The sequence below is a fragment of the Varroa destructor genome, unplaced genomic scaffold (genome assembly GCF_002443255.2).
Source record: "Varroa destructor unplaced genomic scaffold, Vdes_3.0 BEIS01000005.1, whole genome shotgun sequence".
Taxonomy (NCBI): Eukaryota; Metazoa; Arthropoda; class Arachnida; order Mesostigmata; family Varroidae; genus Varroa; species Varroa destructor.
The window spans coordinates 14,723,586-14,747,440 of record NW_019211458.1 but is presented as its reverse complement, the minus strand read 5'-3'; the positions used below and the strand labels follow the sequence as shown (position 1 = coordinate 14,747,440).

General features: G+C 38.4%; 2 protein-coding genes and 1 long non-coding RNA gene across 24 annotated transcripts in view; 2 read left to right on the top strand and 1 right to left on the bottom strand.

Moving 5' to 3' along the window:
* Nucleotides 1–6,180, bottom strand: part of LOC111250973 (uncharacterized) — an 81,291-nt gene extending 75,111 nt beyond the window's left edge. For 8 of the 10 annotated variants that reach the window (XR_015329370.1, XR_015329371.1, XR_015329363.1 and 5 more), the window contains exon 1: nt 4,436–6,180. This is a non-coding gene — a long non-coding RNA (uncharacterized LOC111250973). The remainder of the gene's footprint in view (nt 1–4,435) is intronic. The other 2 variants (XR_015329372.1, XR_015329373.1) reach the window with 2 other exon arrangements.
* A 2,072-nt stretch (nt 6,181–8,252) lies between these two features.
* Nucleotides 8,253–12,931, top strand: spn-A (RAD51 recombinase homolog spn-A). 7 transcript variants are annotated; one of them, XM_086991590.1, is made up of 7 exons: nt 8,253–8,368; nt 8,573–8,814; nt 9,750–9,876; nt 10,230–10,468; nt 10,667–10,761; nt 11,068–11,263; nt 11,670–12,931. In XM_086991590.1, exons 2-7 carry the CDS (start codon nt 8,593–8,595, stop codon nt 11,847–11,849), a joined length of 1,059 nt encoding a protein of 352 aa, XP_086847716.1. In that variant the 5' UTR covers nt 8,253–8,368; nt 8,573–8,592; the 3' UTR covers nt 11,850–12,931. The 7 variants fall into 7 exon arrangements, with proteins under 7 accessions (XP_086847716.1, XP_022662770.1, XP_086847717.1 ...); XM_022807035.2 differs by having other exon boundaries at nt 8,271–8,406; nt 10,670–10,761; nt 11,185–11,263; XM_086991591.1 differs by having other exon boundaries at nt 8,271–8,406; nt 11,185–11,263.
* A 3,826-nt stretch (nt 12,932–16,757) lies between these two features.
* Nucleotides 16,758–23,855, top strand: part of LOC111250671 (ATP-dependent translocase ABCB1-like) — a 32,271-nt gene continuing 25,173 nt past the window's right edge. For 2 of the 7 annotated variants that reach the window (XM_022806243.2, XM_022806242.2), the window contains exon 1: nt 21,737–23,746. In XM_022806243.2, the coding sequence (XP_022661978.1) occupies nt 23,696–23,746 (51 nt within the window). In that variant the 5' untranslated portion in view covers nt 21,737–23,695. Of the gene's footprint in view, nt 16,993–21,731; nt 23,747–23,855 lie in introns of those variants that run through there. The other 5 variants (XM_022806241.2, XM_022806245.2, XM_086991581.1 and 2 more) reach the window with 5 other exon arrangements.

The window sequence follows — 23,855 nt, the reverse complement described above, 5'->3', positions numbered from 1 at the left end:
TATATTTTTTTAAATTTTTTTTTCTAATAATTCTATTACCAAAAATGTTTATTCTCGTCGGTCATCCATTATTCTAGACAACTATTCCCACGGTAAGAAATCTAAATTGATTCCTGTATCATCCTATCTAACTTAACATCAAAAGTCACCTGCTAAATTATCATCGCCTTCGACGCTATTAGTTTAGCTAATTCAAGACTTTTACAAAAAAAAAAGGCTTCAAAAGCTAACAAAGAGCTCTTGAGCTAATCGGGTTAAAGCAGTATGTAGATGACTCCGATTTGCCCGTGTGGTTCAGGCGTCGAGCAGAAAAGTCTCATACATAATAGAGGGCCGTTCGACGCACGGTCGATAACAGGCAGCCAATCCGCTTACTTTTTACACCGCCTACCTATTTTATGCAAAATACATACCTATTGCAATATAAACGGTACGACAATGAAAGCGTACGATGACTGGCCAGTGCTAGCAACAAAACAGTTACTATGAATTATTTGTTATTACAGATCAATTCAATACGACTTGTGTATCATGCTAGATAATGGCCCAGTTATGTTTCATTTACATGCAGAAATTGCCAAGCTCCGTAGTTGCTGAGATTGGCGAGTCCAACCGATCCGTACAGTGCTATGGCACTATACGTACTGGAGACAGCACCCCCGGGGATTGTTTTGTCCCGCAATATTGTTAAGGTCAACTTCGCTTTAGATGTTATTGTTGACCCACTTAATTGTTCCTTAATCAGTGATACTACCACTATTGCTAACTATGAATGTTGATTAGTTGCGTTGTTCCACCACACACATTTCCTCCAGTTACTCTATTGTCTGGGCAACATAAATTCCATAAATATCGTCGTCACTTATTTCCTAGCCTGCAACAACACCATCGCTAGCCGTGTTGTCGTTTTTTACATCAACATGTTTTACAATTCTCTAAAAAAATACTACTCTATAGAGATGATGATGATGACGATAATAACAATAATGATAGACGTAAGGACATAGATAAATATGTATTTATCTATTTATTTGACATCTATTTAAACACTTCAAGGGAATCAGCATCAAACTAGGTACCCAGCGTATACCCGCACCTGTTTATATGCCTCATAAACGATTTGTATAGTACTCTTGTTAGTTCGACATCCTGAGAAAAAGATGAAGAATATATATAAAGGAGAAATAATTATAATGTGACATTTTTTCGTTATATATCATTACAGTTATGTCGCTAGATTATAATGAATATGCGGAACGTTATATTGTAATCCAGGAAGAACATGAGTTAGTTAGGCAAATAAGTTTACTACATGTCACAATGCTGGGAGGTCCCAGGATAATATATTCATTGACATGAATTTTTTTTCATATCTTCATTTGGGGGCATAAATATAAAGCGATATTATAGGTTAGGTTCGTTGTTAACGCATCGTTCCTTTTCCGCATAACGTTGCTTGCTTGCTTGCTTGCTGTTAGGGAACATGTAGTCAATTCAGAATCGTTATTTTTCGACGTTTACCGTTCCATAATTCTTTTTAATCTTAAATCTACCCGAAACAGCTGTATGTTGCCATTGCCAGTAGGGACCGGCCTATGCCTAGAGCAACGATACAGCTTTGTATACGAAGGAGACCAAACCAGGTCAACGAGTAGGAAGATAGAGACGCCTCCACCCACATCCGTCCGACGTCCCAAAACGGTATTGCGTAACAAAAGCCCGCACATTCAAAATGAAAAGCAGAACTCTTTTTTTTTATATCATTTTCTCATAATGACATAAATGTTGGCCGCCGAGCTCCAACGTCCTATCCACAAATAAGCTGGAGTTTTGAGTTCTTTAGAAAGCATAATTTCAGCTGGTTCTATTCCCCCAAAAGATTGATTTTTCAGTCGCTAACAAGGACGACTATCCCCAAATGGAATTAAACAACCCTATGATTATATCAGGAGCCTTATTGTGTGCAAAACCACCCCAGATAGTAATAATAATAACAAGTAAATTATCAATCCAACAAAGAAGACAAATGATCGTCTGTGCAGCTGCACTCACTCTTCTTTCCAATCAGAGTAATCAAACACCAACAACAAAGCCAACAAGCCATTACACAACTCCATAGCAATCTTACATAAATATATATATATATATATATATATATATAAGGTAGATAAAAAAGAAAGTTTCATAGACACATACAAAAACCCGTACACAACACAATCAAACACATGATGCATACATGATGTCGATATATGTCTATTTGCAGACTGACCCAGTGGTTTTAATCTAAAAATTCAGTGATGAATTCGTCTCATTCAACCGCTGGCCTAGATGAAGTTTTCAGGCGAGGCAGCTGTTAGTGCTGAAACCCATGAAAAGACTTACGCAAATATGAGAAAGAAACAGCTGGTTTAACTTGAAAGCCGTTCTTGCAACCTACATATACCTTGATATATATATATGGCAGAATATTTGATACGACTCTATTAAACCCAAGTGACGTAAGCTTGTACGAGTGCCGACTGCCGACTGTGGAGTATATGACGGAAAAGACGCATAAAAGGATATATAAGATCGTGCTGTTCGGACTTTGCACTATTTAAAAGACGCTGCGCTTGTGCGAGCGGAACAAAAGCTAAAAGCGTCTAAAAGAAGAGCAAAATATACCGAGACAAAGCCCAAGCGAGACAAAATGAATACGTGAGAAAGCAAATACGAACTTGAGATGAGAAACTGCTGTGAAAGTTAAAATAATATTACGAGAAATGACTAACAAAACTAGATGAGGCCAAGACTGGTCGACTCACAAATAATCACCCAATCGATGATGTCCAACGGGCCGCCTGGACACAGGATCTCCAAGACACAAATGCTTACTATATATATGGTTTGAAGGACTTGGACTTTTTTTGGGTTTAGGCGGTTCGCCGTCTGGCGGCATTGTTACTGACGCATACATTCTGCCAGCTAGCCACATCAGTAATATGATGGTTGGCATTGGTCAATATCGGAGGGTGGCACCAACGCTCCACCTATCCACACGCCCCAAAAACGACGTGTCCCGTTAAAACGTTGTATAGAACATGCGGGACTTGATCGATCGCTCGTTGCCACGACTTTGTAGCGTCGCAACATCCATCCGGTCGATAAATAAAAATCGATTTTGAACGTGTTGACGGCACCCTTTCTTGTGCCCTAACAATATTAACCCAGAAAGGATGAACGGGGCCGTTGATTGGGAACCGTCTACCTGAAAAAGGCGAGCGGCGTGTGCCTGGTGATTTGTTAACCCAGCCGGGGCTATGCACTCCCAGTAGCTAATCCTACATTACTACCTAGCAGACTCGTTGATGACAGTTGATAATTTTGACAAATGAATATTTGACTTGCAAGGGTGAGCAGGAGCGACGAGTGAACGGAGCAGAGACCGCCCACGCAACGGAAGGCAAGAGGTTGTGAGTTTCTTAGACTAGTTCTTGTTTGCGGGGACCGCTTGAGGACCGAGGCCCCAATGGGCGACGACGTGTGGCACATCTGACTTTATAAAAAAAAAAAAAAAAACACACACACACACATACGTTGAGGGCGAGTTGACCGAGGGTCAAGTTAGATAAATACCAGGGCAGAGTAAAAGCACCGACAGAAGGGTCGCTGTCAGTGCAAATCTAGGCTCTGACAAGCGCAAATGCGGGCTACTTGACTCCCGCTCCGGGCTGACAATATGAATGTGTATTATTATATATACATCCTAAACGTGGGAGATCTCCTTTTATGTAGACCGCTAAAGCGCACCTTCTCATCGTTTATTTGCCCACCGAACCTGACAACCAACGATGTGATCCTCGAGTTTTGTGCCTCGTACTCGCCAATCTTGTAGCCCAAGTTGCCGCCCAGGGCAGTCGTCCTTTTGTTCATTGTTGACACCTCGGACATTCCGTGCGCTCCGCGTCCCGGTTCGGATACCATTTCCACTAACCATCAAACCGCCACTACCAGCTTAATTATGACAAGTAACATTCCGATTCATGATATGCTCATTAACGAGTCGATTTTAACAAAGGAAAGAGTATGCTTTTATACGTGTCAATGAGCATGTTTAAGCAGCGGCATCTTATATTGCAAACTTTGGCACAAATATGCATCGATCTGGACCAGTGCGGGATACCTCGGCGTAACCCTGTGCCTGCCCGACCGAAGCAGGCGGTTTCTTGCTACAAGTATACTCAGACAAGCAAACATATACACACACACACATACATGGAGAACCACTGTAAAAGGAAACTAGATGACGGCTACACAGAGCAAAGATGATAAGAAGCGTACATCTGCAGCGGTAGTTGACCAGAACTAGACGAGGAAGTAACGGCAAGAAAAAGAGTTCAGAGATATTAATGGCAAATATATAAAGAGATTATTACTACAAATAATGATGACTGACCGACAGAGCTCGCGTACGATACACGGGGCAACCAGCCCCAAGCGTTGCTGGTCTACTTTTGACAAGACAGAATGATTAAATTGTGTGAGCAGAAGACACGACGATAGATACAATGACATGACGATAATGTTGATAACTATGGACAAATTAAGCAAGAGAATATATCGTTAATGTAGAGAATCTATGCCTCTAATATTTAGTTCAACTAAAATGTCGTAAGACGGAGTTAAAAGGAAATTTGAGAGAGGAGAGATAACTGATACCAACAAGAATCTTGAATCAACAAGACCTGCTATGGATCGAACGGGGGGCAAGGCCCGCGTCCATAGACAGTGACTCATATTATGCAGCACTGCGCCTAGTTATTACTCATACGATAGACAAACAAAACAACCAAACAATAACAATGCACAAATAAAAACAAAATAGCAGACACGGTTTTGGCAGACGCTGAACGACGACTGGAGCAGACGATCGTATAACGACGAAATAAACAATGAAACTATGAACATTGATCACGAACAAACAAATTGTAAACACAATAAGCCGAGTTGATATAAGCAGAAAGACGCTGGCCAGCGCAAGTAAAATGAATGAGCGCATAAATGCAAACTAGAGAATAATATTAAGGCGAGCATACATACATAAAGAGATACATTTTGCAGTGATTCACGTTCTTGCAAAGGCCGAAATATGGGATTATATTCATCTTATTGTATTATTATTGCTTTTCGAAATGCTATTTATGACTGCTACTATTACAACCTCTACCACTGTCTACGAATTCGACATATAATAACGTCATTTATTATATAATAAGTTGCAAAACGAACAGAGGCTACGCGCCCAACAGCAGAAAAATTAACACTAAAAACAAATTACAACGACGACAACAACAACAACAACAGTACATAGTGCGATAATAGACTAGCAATATAAACATAACGAGTTCTGCACAAATACACATACATACATACATACATACATACAGACGCACACACAGCAACCTAACGTGTACCGGTAACAATACAGCAAGGAAAGAAAAGAATAATAGATCGTTTATAGTAATATACGGTACTATTATTATAATCACATCTTATGGTAATACTACTTTTAGTACCATAATTATTAGTATTAATAAAACAAAGAGATGGCGAACGCTGGAAGACATACACAGGATACATTTAGAAGAGTATGTACATCAAAAATAGATTTGACAGTAATAACAGAAAAAACCATTGCAATTACAGACACAAAAATGCAAAAGATGCTTCGAGCCGGTACAGCCGCCTGCGAAACAAAAACAAACAAACCGGTCCAGTGGGCCAAGTACGAACGGCTACGGGCCGCCGTCGGCAACTTTGCATTGGCTTACTTCGACGCACGACGGCAGATGTTCGACAAACAATAGAGAAGAGATTAATCGGTTGGCGAGAAATTGACGACCCATATACCTGGACAGTTGAACAAGGAATACAGACTCGAAAACACTTCTACACACCTACATAACCGAAAAGACTGTCAGCGCCAAAAGGCGATAAAATAAAGAGCCCGCCCTGCACAAAACGCAGGCCAGGCGCCACCTCAGATTAGTCGTCGGTATGATACTATAATTGCTTTACCAGCTAACAACAACAACAACAAAAACAACAACAATACCCAAGATGGTCTACGTGGTTTTTGCTTTTTCGCTTTTCTAAAGCATGATAATACTATACAGTTTGTACTGCATATGATTGTAAATAAACCCATGGAAGAAATTTTTTTAACAATGTTTGCCAACAAACAAAATCGGCAAGTATTCTCATTTAACTCTAGATACATTTAAGCATTAATAGTAGGTAAGAAAAAGGTTATTAGCAATGGACGATCGCATGCAATGGACGGTACCTTCCGTGTCGAAAAATGCATGAAATGCCAGGGTAAACCGTTTACGAATAGGGCTGCAAAGAGAACATCCTACTACCGAAAACCAGGGCCATTTTAAAATCGCTGTAAATCATTACTCTACTATTTATTGTATTGTTATATTTAGGAAAGATTTAAGACGTACAAGACTATGCGACAAACAACTTATTTTTGTAATTGTTGAGGATACCCGCGGCCATTTTCCGACCAGTGAACTTCCCAAAGACTCCTCTGTCATAAGGCTTCAGAGACGGCTGACAATGATTTACTGATGTTCAGAAATGTCCGTGGCGCGGTAACCTCACACAAAGATGAAGCCATACAGGGAATTAATGATGTCGCGCGAAAAGACTTCAGGATGTTTCAGGATGAAATCTGACTTCCAGAGAATCGATATAGTTGAAAGTAACAAGGCTTTATATGCTATACTCGCTAGTTCAAACATTGTGAACATAGGCCTTTATGAAGTTTTACTGGAGAATGAAAGGCCGGGCTTTAGATTGTCCAAATATTCTCATATACAAAAATTGAATTTTGTGTGAACAGTGACGACACAGTGGTATCGTATCAACATTAGTGTTTATTCTCGAAATCCAACGCTTTGTATAGCCCCAACAATATTGGGTGAGGCTTCTAAAGTGGTTATTTTTTATTGTTCTACTAACTTTCGAATAGCTATAAAATAAATTACTCAATGACCATATTCTGCTCCATCTTTTCAAATTTTTTTTTTACAAAAAATAGCACCTAATTGCACTTTTAAAAAATGCAAGTAGTCTTATGATCTTCGCCTTCTAGAAGCATGGGTCAAAAAAGGTTTTGTGTCATATAACTTTTGTTCCATGTAGATTTGCCTTTCTTTATCGTCTCAAATTTTTGAATTTTTAAAGGTCTGTGAATTCCATTTATCGTTAGACTACAGTTTTCAAATCATCCGAATTCTAGCTTCATGCTAATAACTAATAAAATGTTTACACGGTCCCGTAAAAAAAAAACGAAAGAATAGTCTGTCAGTTATACTGACAAATCCTAAATTTATACGTTAATGAGAAGGAATTATTCTGGCATTATTTGCTTTTTTTTAGCAAGTGTTTCTCGACAGGGGAACCATTGTTAAAGTAATACGTAGAAATGATTTGAAATACTAAGAAGACCCTTTTTGTTTTCAGAAAAGCCTGTCCTATTTCCAAAGAGGCATTTGCCGTTTCGTAAAAAGCTCCACTTCTACAAAAATGTTAATCACGCCTTTTAAAAGCATATATTTCTCATCTCCATATTTTTAACTATTTTGCATTTATAAAAAAATTGTATGACATTTCTTCAACAAAGATGATCATTCTACTTCGTCGTTCTTAAATCTCAATTTTCTCATGAAGCACAAATAATTCTATGAACAATGTACAAAATCTAGGTCGGTGTGAGAAAGTCTAACTTCACTCAAACGTTTTAAAAGACGGGAAGAGCAACTGATCTGCGTAGTTAATTCTTCTCATAGCTATGAAAAGCTGAGAGCAAATGTTACAAGTATCTCAAATACGACATATCTTTACGAAACTTTTGTAAAGATGCTAAAATTTCAGGCCTACCATAAGACCGTCGCAATTCTTTGCTAGCTCATTTACGTAGTTCTCTGCTAAGTGCTTGCATGCAAAGCTAGAGAATCTTGAGGAAGACAACATATGAATTTGATATCCAGTTTACCGTTATTTTTTTGTGTTTATTAATATTATTACTCTACATAACTATGACAAAATACTACACCAATAAAAATGACAACGCATATCGCAATTAAGGTATATTTATACTGATCTACTTATTCTTTGTCAGTAGAAATTTTATTGTATATGCTCCCTTAGACACTTGCGTACCGACTCGGATGATTTCATTTATCGTCAGCCCGGTGACTAAAGGCCTCCCAGTGAGATGTTCATATGAAAGGCTAAAAAACGTTCTCTTTGAGCGCGCCAAAACATGCCCGCTAATCGAATTTAAGTGAAATTCGATGGTGTTGGATGCCTTCCTGAGGTTCTGTATTATTCTTAATGTTCTTATAGATTTATTTGGTAAGAAATAAATCACAGCTTGCCTGTTGATTGCATGTGAATTTTGTTCTGGAATTCAATTTGCGAACTAGACCTAGACCTTTGTAAATTCTTCGCGGCAAACAGAAGTTAGCAAGTGGATTAGACTATGTGTGATTAAAATACTGGCTGAGTGACGTACCTTCAGGTGTAATCAGTGTGCTCACGATGTCTACGGTGGCAGATCGTCGTCGCCAGAAAGAAAAAGACACACCCAGCTCCACACTGCAACGTGATGAAGTTTCCGCCGTCGAAGAAGACGACGAAGTCTTGAAACTTCAACAACTCGAAGGCAATGGCATAACAGCAGGCGATTTGCAAAAGCTGCGCGATGCCGGACTCCACACGGTGTCGGCAGTAGCATTCGCCGCGAAGAAAATGCTTCTGGCAGTACGTCTAAAATCAAATTCGTAATGACAAAGTTAATCACTCACTTGTACATTTATATATTGCACTTATGTGGGTTGTACACATTCGTTCTGACTGGTAACTATTAGCATGAAAAGCTAGTATTGCTGGAACTGGTAACTCCCAACACATTTATCTCTGACAGTCAACATATCAGGTTGCGGGATGATAAAAAAAGTACACCAAGTACATATGTTCGCTGCGATATATTGAAGCTGTATTGAGTTTGCAGGCTAACACTATAATGGAACTGTGGAAACGCGCAATGTACTTATTTTACATAGGTTTCGAGACTATGTTTCTATTAGAAAGCGTTCACTTTGCGCTAAAATTATAACCGTTTGCCTTCCTCTGTGCGACAGCTAACGGCGTCAGGGATAATAACGCATTCACTGTATTTTAATGTAACATAGCTTGAAAATGTAGATTAGGGAAGACAACCAACGAGCCGGGAACTGCCTAGTAGGGGCAACCGAAGACAGCTACATCTATCAATTCATACATATGCTTTCATAAAATCATAATAATATTCTGTCAAAACTATATTTTCTTCCTCACCTGTGAAATATCTATAAGAAATATTAAATCACTATCGACCTAAAAAACATTCATGTTAGTCAGGAAAAGGCAGATTTTCAATATGCTGAAAGCTATTGTATGAAAATAAATAGCTACGGCACCGTTTACAATTGTAATAATGATATTAAGATCATTTCTTAATAAATAATTAACAAACACATTCCTTTTTGCGACTCCGTATGTACACTGTATAGTTGTTTGTTAGCTAGTTACAAAATGTTTATGCTTATGATACCTGTTTAGCACATTTACTCCATGAAACATACCAGGGCCTTAGCTTCTTTCGTAGTCTAAAAAACATTACGATAACGAGATCCATATTTATTGACCTTCCACAGATTAAGGGTATCAGTGAGGCCAAAGCAGATAAACTCATGATTGAGGCCGCAAAGATGGTCCCAATGGGCTTTACATCGGCTACAGAAATTCATCGACAACGCGCTGAGATAATCTATATAACAACAGGCAAGTAGCCATTCTATATTACAACTAGAGAGTTATTTGATGACTCTCTTTTAAAACGCGCCGATTCTTGGCATGTGTTTCTCAATTGTCGATTAAATTGTTTAGATAAAAAAAAAAAAGGTTAAGTGTACGGCATCCATATTGTTTGCGTGCGTCCAACTGTTGTTAAGGTTCAAGCCAGTTCTCCTTCTTTGAAAAAAAAATTTACGCAAATTTGGCTGTCATTTGCGTTTAATCGATATGTAATACTGCCAAATGCTATTTCTCACATACAGCACGAATATCTAATAAGAGCAAACCATAAAGTTTTGTGTGTGACATTTACCTTTGTTTTGTCATAATTTTCAATGCAGGTAGTAGTGAATTGGATAAGCTTCTTGGTGGCGGCATCGAAACGGGAAGCGTGACCGAGCTTTTTGGCGAATTTCGTACAGGCAAAACACAGTTGTGCCACCAGTTGGCGGTGACCTGCCAGCTGCCGATTGATTCTAATGGAGCCGAAGGGAAGGCTCTGTATATTTACACAGAGGGCGAGTTCCGTCCTGAACGGTTGCTTGCTGTCGCCGAACGATACGGACTTGAGTGTGATAAGGTTCAAATATAAATATAAATTAAATTCTAATAATCTTCGTGTTTCGGAATAAATGTATAACTTACTTTTGAAAAACAGTTTATCTTCTTTGGCAAATATAAGCACATAAAACAAACGTACAATCTCAGCAAAAGGTAATAGATAAATAAAAAAAAAAAAGCGAATGAAAACTGACACAGATTTTTGACTAATTCAAAGCAGGTGCTGGAGCATGTGTCTTGTGCGAAGGCGCATAACACGGATCATCAGACTCAACTGTTATTGCAGGCTGGTGCGCTGATGTCCGAAAGCAGGTATGAATGTTTATTTTGTTATAAGTTATATATTTATAGTGCTCTTTACTCAATATACGAAGAATATTTCCCTTCGAGCGACATTCTCTCAGCATAATGCTTCATTAAAAATCATGTTCCTGAAGATTATTTTTAGCATATTAAACAATTAAATCATTAGTCATGTCGCTTCTGTTGTAGCGTATAGCGAATTTTCAAATTCATAGCGTATAGCAAATTCATAGTTGTAGTAGTACGCATACATTTTATTTTGTTCATGTAAGTTATTTTTCTTTCAATATATTCTCTCATCTATGACTATAATAGGTATGCGCTTCTAATTGTGGATAGTGCAATGGCGCTATATCGAACCGAATATTGTGGCCGAAGTGAGTTAAGTGCTCGTCAGACGCATTTAGCCAAATTCTTAAGAATACTTGGCAGGTTGGCGGATGAGTATGGCGTTGCTGTAGTGATTACGAATCAGGTGATGGCACAGGTTGATGGAGCCAGCCTTTTTCAGGTATGAACAAGATATTTTTACAGATAGGTAAATAGCGACTCAGCGTCGCTTTTAATACATAGGCGACTTTGACGAAAGTTAATATTGGCGTAATAATCGAGCTGAACTCGAATTCGCGTTAGTGGGCTTGCTTTTTTATTTATCCCTAGCAATCTTTAGTAATTAAAGTGTTGGATTGAGAATTATTATTATTACTTTTGTTCATGCATTCTATCTCTTGTAAATCGGATCCTTATCACACCTAAAAGAAAAAGAGCTTGCATTTGATGAGTGGGCTGCAGTAATGAAAAAGTAAAACAACGATACCAGTTAATATACCTTTTGTAATACTTAAAAATAACGTGTTATCTACTGTGGCCACCAGTTAGATAACGCTGTAACACTTCACTCTGCTTTTTGGGGGCAGGATCCTCGGCGTCCAGTAGGCGGCAATATAATGGCTCATGCTTCCACGACACGGCTCTATCTGAAGAAAGGCCGGGGCGAATCTCGGGTGTGTAAGATTTACGACAGTCCTTGCTTGCCAGAAAGTGAGGCAACGTTTGCTATTACCGCACGGGGTATTGAAAACTCTAGGGAAGACTGAAGGTCCAAATCAGACAATTAGAGGCAAAAAACAATGACAATATTTACTGTGTAAGCGAAGAGTTTTAATCAATAGTTAAAATAATCAACTACTACACCATACATGGCTAAGTGATAATGATCAGATTTTTAATGTCTTAGTGAATTATTTAATCGAACAAGCGTCGCAGGCGGATTACAAAGGTATACGTGGTTTGTTTGTTCCTATATTCAATGCGGTATCTATGATTGTAGGATAGGTAAAATCCTCAAAAAAATAATACAGTATATTTTTCAAGCTATAGAATAATATACAGTCAATAGAACGATTATTTGTGTCACATATAATTTTTCTATTTCCTTATCCAAGATGAAAATACAATGCGCTGATAACTGACGAGTCACTTTTTGAAATGATAGATAATTTTATGAAAATATTACACAGTTTGTGTAAATGTCATGTTTGTAAAAATGTTACGAAACTTGATAAATTTGTATTATTTAAAATGTGACACGTAATGGCTTACTCAGAACTGGCCGCAAGAAATGGAAAAAACAAGAGTTAGAGTATTTTAGTTCTACAGTTTTTAATGAGTAATTTTATTGATAAACGTTCGCATGAAATGCTGCATCTGTACCTGAAAACACCTAAATATGTGTGGTTCGGTAAAAAAAATAGTTATGGTGTAAGGCATACAAAACACTGGAGCCCACAGGGATTTCATGAGGTATTAAGTAAAAAAGCATGGGGGTAAAAGTTCTGGGTAGAGTCAGGAAAGATATCCAATGGAGTTCACCGTAGAAGCTGAGACAAAGTACGATTGTGATGCACGGATTCGTAAGAAAAAAACGAAGCTTATAAATCCGAGAAATATCCAGTTGCCTATAGAGAGAATGGTATGAACACAAAAACAACATGTTTCACAATACGACACATATATCTGGAGTTTCTACTAATCTGATAACTAGGGCTCACATGTAGAAGTTAGATTGTAGACTTATTTTATGGATTAAGTGATATGCGCGTTAATTTTCGTTTCTAGCTACTACTTATAATTATTTATTTCAAAACTGCTGAAAATAAAAACCCTCGTTCATATCTCATTGAGGCTTATTTTATCTAGAAACCCTGAAGTTGGCTTTTCTAGCAAATATGTAAGATCCCTAATCTACGATGCTTTTTTAAGTTATCGACGAATTCACGTTAGGAACTACTTATTGCCTAACTACTACTAGTTAATAATTACTGTTACGTAACGAATTTGTTGATAGTGCGTAACGTCAAAACAAGTTCTAACGGTACTTTTTATAATATTTTTCGTTAGACAATTATCTTTCTAACTAAATTTTTTGTACGAAAAAAAATCCTACACAGGCTCATCCGTCTAAGTTATCCTTACAACGGGTGCACAAATACTTTAAGGTATATTATACTACAACCAAGATGACAGGTTTTCTAAAAACTAAACCTAGTGTTTCCCGCCGTTAAATTAACTGCCCTAAAACGGTTGTCTCTGCGTCCTGGAACCACTTACAAGCACACTTAATGATAAAAAAAAAAAAAACTGTATTCAGACTCGCTTTTCCAAATACACCGAGCATTTTCTTTTCGGAGGTTCCCCTGTTCATTCAATAGGTCCTGTCAATTAGTAATAGGCGTCCATTTCCAACATCGAATTGACTGAGATGAGCTGGTGTGGAAGATATTATATACATGTGCTTTATCAAAAGTCATGCTTGTGAACTTGACGGTTTCTTAAATATCAGATGTTTATTTTATTAAATATGGAAATTTCGGTAAAGAGAATATAATGAACGTATGTCACGGGTCTTTTTTAATTGCAGCAAATATTGTTCATGCACTTTCCACGAGTAACCGTTGGAATTCCGAAAATTACAACACTGCTGTTTTGTATGTATTTTTTCAGTGAAGCTAGAAATGTCAGCCAGGCGTTCTTCCCTAGAGTTTCGGTGCACTTTATTCCTTCGTTTACATTTATAATCTCATGATATTATAGAGGACCAAATATAATTTATTACTGTGAATGAAAAAAAAGAAGCAGCGAAAATCAGATGCAAGGTGATCTCTCTCTAGATTTTTTAATTTTAATTACAGTCTAGTATTATGTGGATCTATATTATATGGCAGTCGAATCATCATGATCTCTCAGTGTCGTTCCTGATGACCATAACCAAATTAGTAGGAGCTACAGGTAACATTTTATCTGTATGTACATATCTAATATATTTCAAAATAATAATAGTACATGTTCATATACTGCTGTACTATAATGTAACGAGACTAAAAGAGCCTCATTTGTACTATATCACAGCGAAACAAACATACATAAATATGAAAATAATACACACCAATTGTTGATATTGTTTTAATGTTACCTTACTACATGTAAAGTTGCGAAGTCGTCTTTCGCCAGGACAATTAATTGGAAAATTGTTACTAATTACAGTATAACATATTGAAACGGATTGATTTTGTGTGCGTAAAACGGCCAATAATCGTGCACCGCTACACTGTAGTTCTCATTTCTGAGTCTCACTTATTCTGTTTTGTATAAATGAAAGTTTGTACACTTCTCGATCGAGTCTAGAGGACTGGGCGCAACGATATGGGTAGTTTAGCCGTCAGTCGTAGAACAAGAAAGCTGCGCTGTTGTTTCCCTAATGGCAGCTTTAGACAGCCCTTAAAGTGGCATTAGGATGTTCATATTTAATAATCTTGAGAACAGTTTTGTACGGTCCTAAATTAAACTGTCTAAAAGTCTTCCTACGAGTTGTAAGGTCATTCCAGCTAAATGTACTTACAAATGGACAGCAATGAGCGCTAATATTAAAAAAGTATGTATACATGGTCACCCGTTCTTAATGTGTAACATCCAAGGTGTGATAAATAGCAGAAGTTTATCGAGCATGCATAACGTCAAGATAATAGTGCAAACAGAAATGCTAGCCATTATATTTTAAATTTTACAGCTGTTTTATTTCTTTAAAAGCTCAAAACAAAAGACGCATTTTTTATAACTGCAGATTACTCCTATTAAGTCTATCGTCGGGAAATCCGACAAAACCATTGCCAGCGACGTTAAATCTCGTCAACAAGGTAGATACCGTACTCGTACTTTGCTCAGACGTATACGTTCATCAAACTTCTTCAGTAATTTAGCGCCTCGAATGAGCAATTGCAAACGGCATAGACGTTAGAACCACATATTGTCTGAGTTAAATTCATCCGGCTTCGTCCGCGAAGAATCTTTTAACATGACTTTGTAAGGAAAATTATTAACATGTAAGTTTTTAAAAAAAATGGTCCGATGAAACCTCTTATCTAGGGTCTGCATCATAATGTCATTTTATCTCTATAAAGTGGTCTCTCATAAATGGCTAAAGGGCTTTTACATGCCTATAGATGGTAATTCTGTTTGTTCACTGGCCTATTTAGGTAAAAAACCGCATCAAGTGAGAAAATGATTTCCATACAAAATTACGATCCTATTGCACCTGCTTATCGGTTCATGCAGCAAATTTAAGACACTTCGTATGGTCAACAGGCCTGAGCTGCAGAGTTAATTAAATCTTATTGGGTCGAACATTGACCCAATAAGTGCAGCTTACGCCAACTAACATTGTAGGACAGACACGACTATTGCGATCGAATTTTTCGTGAGAACCTAGGGCGTAGGGCGATATATACAGGCTCAGTTATTATCAAAACGAGACAAAAATTACCTGGAAGGTGCAGTACATCAGTTATGCAGTGCAAGGTATCATCCTAAATATTGGGACCTACGAGAACCAATTTTAAAGAAAACTCGATGGGCTTAGTCCTTTAACTCTAGTCCCTAGTAAAAGGGTATTCCTTGCCAGTTTTTTAAACGGTATTGTGTTTACTTCCGCGACTTACTTATAATGGAAACATTTGTATAAAATCAATACATTATAGATACCCTTATATATTACATATTCGAGACAATTCAGTAACACAGCCATTATAGAACTGTACCAAAACGGTAGACACCACGAGTCATTGTTTATACTACAATCTCTAATGAGCATGAGCTATGCGAAGATTTTGTAATGTAGACCTAATCAATCAGCAAAAAAGCAACAGTTAGTTGCCATAAAAGACACCAAATATAGGATCTTAGCGCTTTAACATGTTGGGTGTACCATCGACTCATAAAGTCGGCGACTGATACTATAAAACATTTAATGGCTTCCAGTTAAGTTTAAATTTCCACCGAGTACTACTCATTTGTGATTTTCGTTTTTATATTTCATTTCTAGTTGCAGTGTTGTTAATCTGACACGATTATTCGCTTACGATGTTAACAGGTAAATTGTGTAAGATAATCTGACTATGAACTGTATTACTATAACAACGGTTTCTGTCATACTTGAGTGATATGTCTGTTCTGCATACAATCGGTTATACATCTAGTTTCAGACAATAGAATTGTTACTATCCACACTTGAAACGCTATTAGAGCAACGTATGATGTATCATATCATAAGCGGATTATATTGGCAGTGATCTACTACATGTGTGATGCTAACTTGAGGGGATTCACTTGTCCTCATTGCAAAACATCATTTTTGAAGATAGAAGGAAGGACCTATAGTATATATCTTATGCTGTTTCATCCGGTCAGGCAAGGTATCGTTATTAATTAGCACAAAATCTGTCATAGAGCTATATTAGTTCTCAGGCTATGCTCATTATAGCATCTATTTCAAAGCTTATATTATGCGTAAAGCATCTTTGACCACTTCTCTGTGGAGCGCGCCGCCGAGCGCGTGACAACGGTTTGCGGTCATTGTTACATTGGACGCGTGGAAATCGTATACCATAAAACCATAAAGATTTGTATGGCTGAAGCGGAGATAAAAAAAACAGCAAACCGGGTTAGTCAACACGACCATCAAAGCTACTCTGGACGGTCAGCAACGAACCGAATTAGCAAGAAATTATTGCCAGTAGTTGATGTATGAAAGTATAAAATCGTGGATGCTTGTACTTATTAATGGAATACTTCAAGGGTCATCCATGTCGTATATAGGGAAATTATCAAGTGTCTGTATACAATGTTGTGAAAACTTTTGATTTAGAGGATAATTCTACACAAGTACAATTTCAGAAGCACAAAACGGTAGGTGACCGAACATCGCTTCATTATTTTGCTATTGTCAACTTGATTATTTATTTGTTGCATCTAGAGAATTTTTTATTCAAAATGCATCTACTTAATAACTATTTGAATTGATAACATCTCTGGATTAAGATACCCAGTAATTTTTTATATCTTGAAGCATTTGCCATACCTTAAAACAAGATAATATATATATATATATATATATATATATATATATATATTATACCTGTATTATCAATAAATTAGAAATGATCATATATAATGAAGGATTACTTTATTGAACATACAAAAAGAGGTGGAACAAAGTAAGAATTTGAAGAAGAATGAAAAGGTGAAACGAAAAAATGCCAAAAGACCAAAAAAAAACTGGGTAGAGCATCAAGCATTCTCAGCAGCATTGTGAACATCACAGTTAATGTGTGTCTGCGCTTATGTCGCTCATATATACAACGTATAGAGCGTATACAACGACCAGAATGGTCTAAATAAGTTAGCGCAAAAAAGAATCTGGGAGAGAGAACAGAAAAGTGATTACTAAAAAAGCAGCGTTAAACCTTCTTGTGTTTTCTCCACTATTTAAAATTATGGCAACAGGAATGGTCAGAACAGCGACTGTGTTCAATAAACGTGTTAGTAAGAGCATTATAATACTGCACATGTTTCATCAGACAATTCCAGACGCGTCTGGAAAAAAAGAGGCTTTCCGCCGATACTTCAGCAGCCATAACGCCCCCGATAAAACTAGTATAAGAACACGAGTATATTGTTAATACTTCAGTTGGTAAGAAATGTTTACGAGTAGAATGGCGTATTAGGTCACATATTGTAGGTCGTTATAAAAAAAAAGAATCTTTCACGGTGATCTCGTCAAGCTTTGGTAATTACTGCTAATGGGTTACGCAGAAGTCAATCGATATTATGCGGCTCCAATGGAGCATATTATGAGAAAAAAAAAGCAGGGATCCATAACATTTGACAGACTTTGCATAAATTAATGTATCTCTGTTTTTCGAGACAACTATGACCCAACACTTGGAAAAAAGTTAAGTACCGATAGCGACCATAATGCCAACAATGACTAGTGAGTAAGCGGTGCCTTTGCTGGATCAGATTTCGAACTAAAGCAGAAGTCTATTTGAATCGATTGTCTTACCACATCATTCTTTCGATATAGTTGAAGTCGGATGTGAGATACCTACCGCCAATTGTACGCCATTCGTATCCTTGGCTATACGTGTTACCCTAACAAATAATTTGCGGATTTTTTGACAATACCTATCAGTGTGTATAACTCTGCCCATATCGAATTTGGTTCCAGACCCATTCTTTGCATTGTCACATGTAAATGGAGTCCACAAGCTCCTACTATAACACGGAAAGAGGACTCGACCACAATAGATTTTACTGATTATGATCGGTATGCCCTCTGTTTCTATGTATTTGATAAAAACAAAATGTTTTTATGGATATAATTAGATATTACTTTAGTGTATTTTTCCTAGGTTACCTGCTTAAACATAAATTGGGCTAAGAACGATCTATCATCATGCTACGACTATTTAATAACCATACTCAGCACTTTTGGGGTTACAGCAATTTTTTCTTCCTTGGAAGCCGCTAGTGGCGCAAACGCTTTGTGCAATCTCGTGTAATCTAGTAAGGTACTGTTGGACTTTAGCTTTGTGCAGCCTAAGTAGTTTACCTGATGGCCTAAGTTGGTTATCCATTGAAAGCTGCTCCCCTCAAAAGAAGTATCTCTATATGTAGGGTGCTTGTTGGCGGCAAACTCAGACGATCGGGAAAGCCACGGCTTAATACGCATCAGCGTCAACTTCTGCCGAAAGAAAGCAACAGCGGAGAATCTACTTTCCGTCTACTGTTGTCGGGTTTCTCCAGTCGAGTTGTCAAACACAGCTGCTTATTGCTACTAGTTCTATGAACCTGTGAAGTGCATCTGTACCACTGAACTAGAATTGAGAGGCAACAATCTCCGCTTCGGTCTTCCTCAGGGCTTTTGCATCTGAAAGTCCATGAACACATATAGATCATTTGTATAGCCTAGAGCAACCTAGGCTTACTTACGTGTTTTAAAACGATTCCAGAAACAACTGTAACTTTAGTTATATATATATACATATATATGGCTGTGTGTATATATATGTATATACCCATACACATATATACCGTCTCGGTGCATGTTCGTCAATCGCCTAGTAATGGGTCACATGGGTGATAACACGGGTTGATGTCCGTCTGAAGTGAACACATGAAGTTCAAGGTTATCTATTCTATTTTGCTACCCTCTTCTCTCAGTAGGGCCCCAGTTGCCATATGAATGCTTTGTCACGTCGCTCGTTACTTCGTGTTGTGCTGTGCCTATGTTACTGCTACTGTCGCAGATGATAATAATATCGGCTAATGGATTCTCCGCGCTAAATAAATTAGATATCATTGTGTATTGCCGTTCTCATTGATTTATAGTTGCGTAGGCAAGTGACATCGATTTTTGAGCGACAGAGAAATCGTCTCGAACCAAACGAAAATCCATCAAGCCGATCACTTCAAAACAACAGTATACTTCAAGGCTACATAATTTTATGGATCGGCCCAGCAAGGCGCTGCGTGTTCTTAGAACCTACTATTTATATATGATGTCTGTATTCTCCTCGAAATCTTGGCGAAAATATGATGTAAAGTTAAATAAAATAGATGTAAGTCGCAGAAAAACGTCCTAATGATAGATATAAGGGATCCGCTTCTAGCCTCTTCTGCGTAACAAAATCATAGAAGCCCAAGGTACTGCCTAACGTACTTCCTAATATCTCACACACGTACCGTAGAAAGTTCGAAAAACGTCTTCTAACAAAACGAGTGAAGTTCAACGAGCGTTTATCATAACCCAACCACTTATTTGTTGTCATGATTATTTTATTGTTTTTATTTTCGTATTATATTTTATGTATATATTTATATATATTTTATTTATATTATATTTGATTGTCAATGGATATTTTATTCTTCTTGTAGTCAACAATAATAATTATATTATTGCTATGGTTATAATTGCTACTTTAAATAATATGCTCCTGGTACAGTATCGAATTTAGGTGTACCTACGCAGTTAGCTGCGAAATAGTAACTGATATGTTTAGCTAGCATTGGCTATTTTTGGATTATATATGAAATTATCCCTCTCTTTCTCAAGTAAGTTATTTCGTCACAGTTGTGGTATTGTTTCCGGATGTCCTTGAACGCTCAGGCCGTTCTCTGTTCTACGTGTGGGACAGACCGGCCCTCTAGTTTGCTCTCCGGCATACTGTGCTTGTCCTGACCTTACCCGAGAACGCCTCTTAGATTTGTTGCCTGCCGCTGCTGCTTTAACCAGCCGTCGTCTGTCTGTGAGCAGACTAAGCAGGCGAAATGGGGAAATAAAAAAAAAAGTGGATTTCAACTACTAGATCGCAACCGTTTGTGACGCTGCGCGATCATCGACGATACGTGGGGACCGTCTGTATAAAAAGGGTCCGAATAAAAATAACAATGCGCACATTCGTCAAATGTAGCCTCTCGCATTTCCCACTGTATCCGCATCTGATTTAAATATCTAATCTTGCTTCCCCATCGGGTGTTCTAGTCGTTAGAACGATCTCAAGTCAGATGAGTTAAGACCCTCCGTCACGCGATAACGAACCGCTATTCATTTCGATTATAGCCCGTTTATAGCGCGTTTTTTCTATCATGCGTGAACTTACAACACGAACGATAAATGGCCACTCAAGTCGACCATTCAAACAGCAAGTAAAAGTAACTTAAACTACACGATTTGAATAACGTTGATGTCGTACGCACCAGACAAATAAAATATATACCATACATACATTATTCTAGAATATGCATGATTTCGATGGGGGAAACAGAGAGCTATCTGACATAGGAATAGATACGATCACGAGGATGGACTGAGTGCACCAGTAAGCGAAATATGAGTTAAGTAAGAAATAGTGTTTATGTTAGCTCAGCGAAGGAGATTAGTATGGTATCATTTTATTAATTGTGGCAGATATCTTTTATCACCCTCGTAAATACGTGCGCGCAGTATACCCACCTGACGCTTTGGTTTCAAAAAGGAAATGCAACCAATCATCAGTTGGCTTGAACCCATCTGCAACAGTTTATCTGGTGTAACAATGAGCTCGTGCACGTACCATATATCTAATAATATAGTAACTGATATATTGGTGTCAATAATCTACTGCATTCTGGCTCTTTTCCTTTAGTTTATGTCGTACGTTCCCTGTCATTTCCCTATAGCTTACACTTCGGGTCATAGAACTTTCCATAAAGCAGAAGCCCGAAAACAGAAAACTTGCCGGATTTTATTTTTGTATGTGTGTGTTTGTTAATGTGCAATACACTATCGCAGTGGTACCCTGTTACTAATTGAATTTTCTGCAGGTTAGCTTCTGGAAAAAGCTAGGATACTACTTTTAATTACGATCGGTTCCTGACACCTAACGCATTCCGCCATACATTATTGCTTTACGATCATCCGTCTAGCTATATATATATGTGCTTTTTATGTATCCTGTATAATATCGGCGATTATCGCAAGTGCCAGTTGCACTTCTCTCCACTCTCCCCTGTGGCCACTGTTTTGGCAAGGGTAAGAGCAAAAATTAGCACGCTCTCCTCCGTTCTAACACGTGACTCTAAGAGAACCTCCCGATTAGCCAAGCGACGTCCAATGGCGAAAGTGGTGGTCGGTCGACGCTACCATCGGGCTGACTACCATCCTAGTAAGCGCGGCAGCAGCGCGTCCTTTGCTGTCTGGATACAGTTGGAAAACGCACTGCTTTGTTCACGCGTTACTATGCGCTTTGCGCTCCGCTGCCACCGGTAGCTATCGCCTGGCCCATAGCAGCCTGCGTCCGCATCTTCCAATATAGCTCGCAGCTCTTGTTCGATCCTCGAACTCCTTTCCCGGTGAACGCACATCTATTCTATTTTGTGCCATTTCGAGTCTTGCATCTCGCATCTCGCTCCAGCATCGTTACAAAGCGGATCCGTTCCGCTGGGATCCTCGACGCTTGCCTTCGACGGGATCGCTGTCTTCAAAGATAGTGACAGCACGGCACAAGGATCACCCCTGAATGAAGAAGACTGGCCGTCCCCAGAAGATAGGACGACTGTGAAGATCGTACTATTGCTGTGACAGAAGATCATCGACAAGCAAGGAGAATCACCGAGAGCCAAAGTAACAGCAGCAACACGGTGGTAATATATGAGGTGGAGATACTATTACCCAGCCTTTGGCATCTGTACAATAGTTTGAAGCGGATCTAATTGCAGTAGACTACTGTGTTCAAGCCTAAACCTAAATCTGTTCGTGCAGAACAAGAGCGACACGCCGGAAATGTAATTAGGAACAAGGAAAACTAATAACAAACAACGATAAAAAATCAAATTAGCGGTAAGAAGTGCAACCAGCCCAATCCTGTTTGCTCTGTACATTTCCTTACCGGTGACCGGAATTTTTTCATTTGAGAAGTGCATAAATGGGATTGTTTTCACAGCTTGACAGGCTCTAGGAAACGTCTGTTGCCGAATTTTGGAGGAAAAACAGGTGCAAAGAAATACAGAAGTTCGCCAAGAAGAAAGTTAATACGCGGGTGGCAGGAACGCGAAGGTATCGAATCTTTTGTTTTCCTTACCCCTTTAATCTATCTTATTTTTATCATGTACATCTACATGGATTGGCCAACGAGCTAGCCAGAGCGCGTAACACCGTAAATGTAACTGATCGTTGATCTTTTTTCAATTACGACGCACATCGATTTGCTTCTGCCGCCTCTAGCGTGTTACCTTCCGTAACCTTTTTCATCGTACGCTTCTTTTATGCCTTTGGTCGAGTGCGATTTCTTTTTCTGTTTCCTTCGGTACGGTGTCTCACGAGATCTCTCTGACAGAATCCAAGACACATCAAACCGTTAGTGTCAAACCCGTTTTCCAGTCTTGCGTCATTGACGTTACACGAAACAAAGATCAGTAGCAGCGGGAATAGGGAATGGCTCATAGAAAAAGGAATATCTGCTTTTACTTAGTTGTTCGTTCTTGATACCTTTATGTGGTATGGGACCTAAACAACGTTTAAAAAGCCTACCATAAAACTCATAACCATAAACAGCGTTGAGGAGCTACCAGCCCGTTCCGAGTGGGCGGAAAAAAATAAGTTGGTAAATGTTCGATAGATGCGTAACAGTGAACGGATACCTTAACTGAAAGAAAATTTTGTTCAGGATGCAACGATTTGTGATTTTTATAAGTCCTACTGTTTTTGTACCTACGGATATAGTGTACAGTGCCGCTGAGCTCAGTTCCGTGTAGAGAACATGTGAAAATGTATAACACTGAATCATAATTGAATGCGTAAGCTGTGTCAACGGATCGATGAGTTGGACACATATCAACCGGTACAATGCACGTAAATATTGTCACTGTTATCCAACAGACTACAAAGTAATTTAGGCGGGTCCATAACGAAGAGACACCGGTACAGTTACCACACGTTTGGCAAGCGGCTGCCGTAAGATCTAGAGGAGACGAGGGAATTCTACGATTCCGTAGTGCGGCTGTAAAGCTTCGATTACCTAGGATCGTATTGCTTGCTGATCATACCTATAAAAGCTCGAAAAAAGCCAAAATGCATCTTACGCGACTCAGTCCGGAACCGCTCTTCAAAGAGATCACCGTGGTAAGCAAATATTATATTATATAATTGCAATGTTTGAACATTTTATTGTAAAAAAAACCGTTTACTTGATGAAAGTGATTGATTCATACTTCGTCCGCAAGGTCCGAAG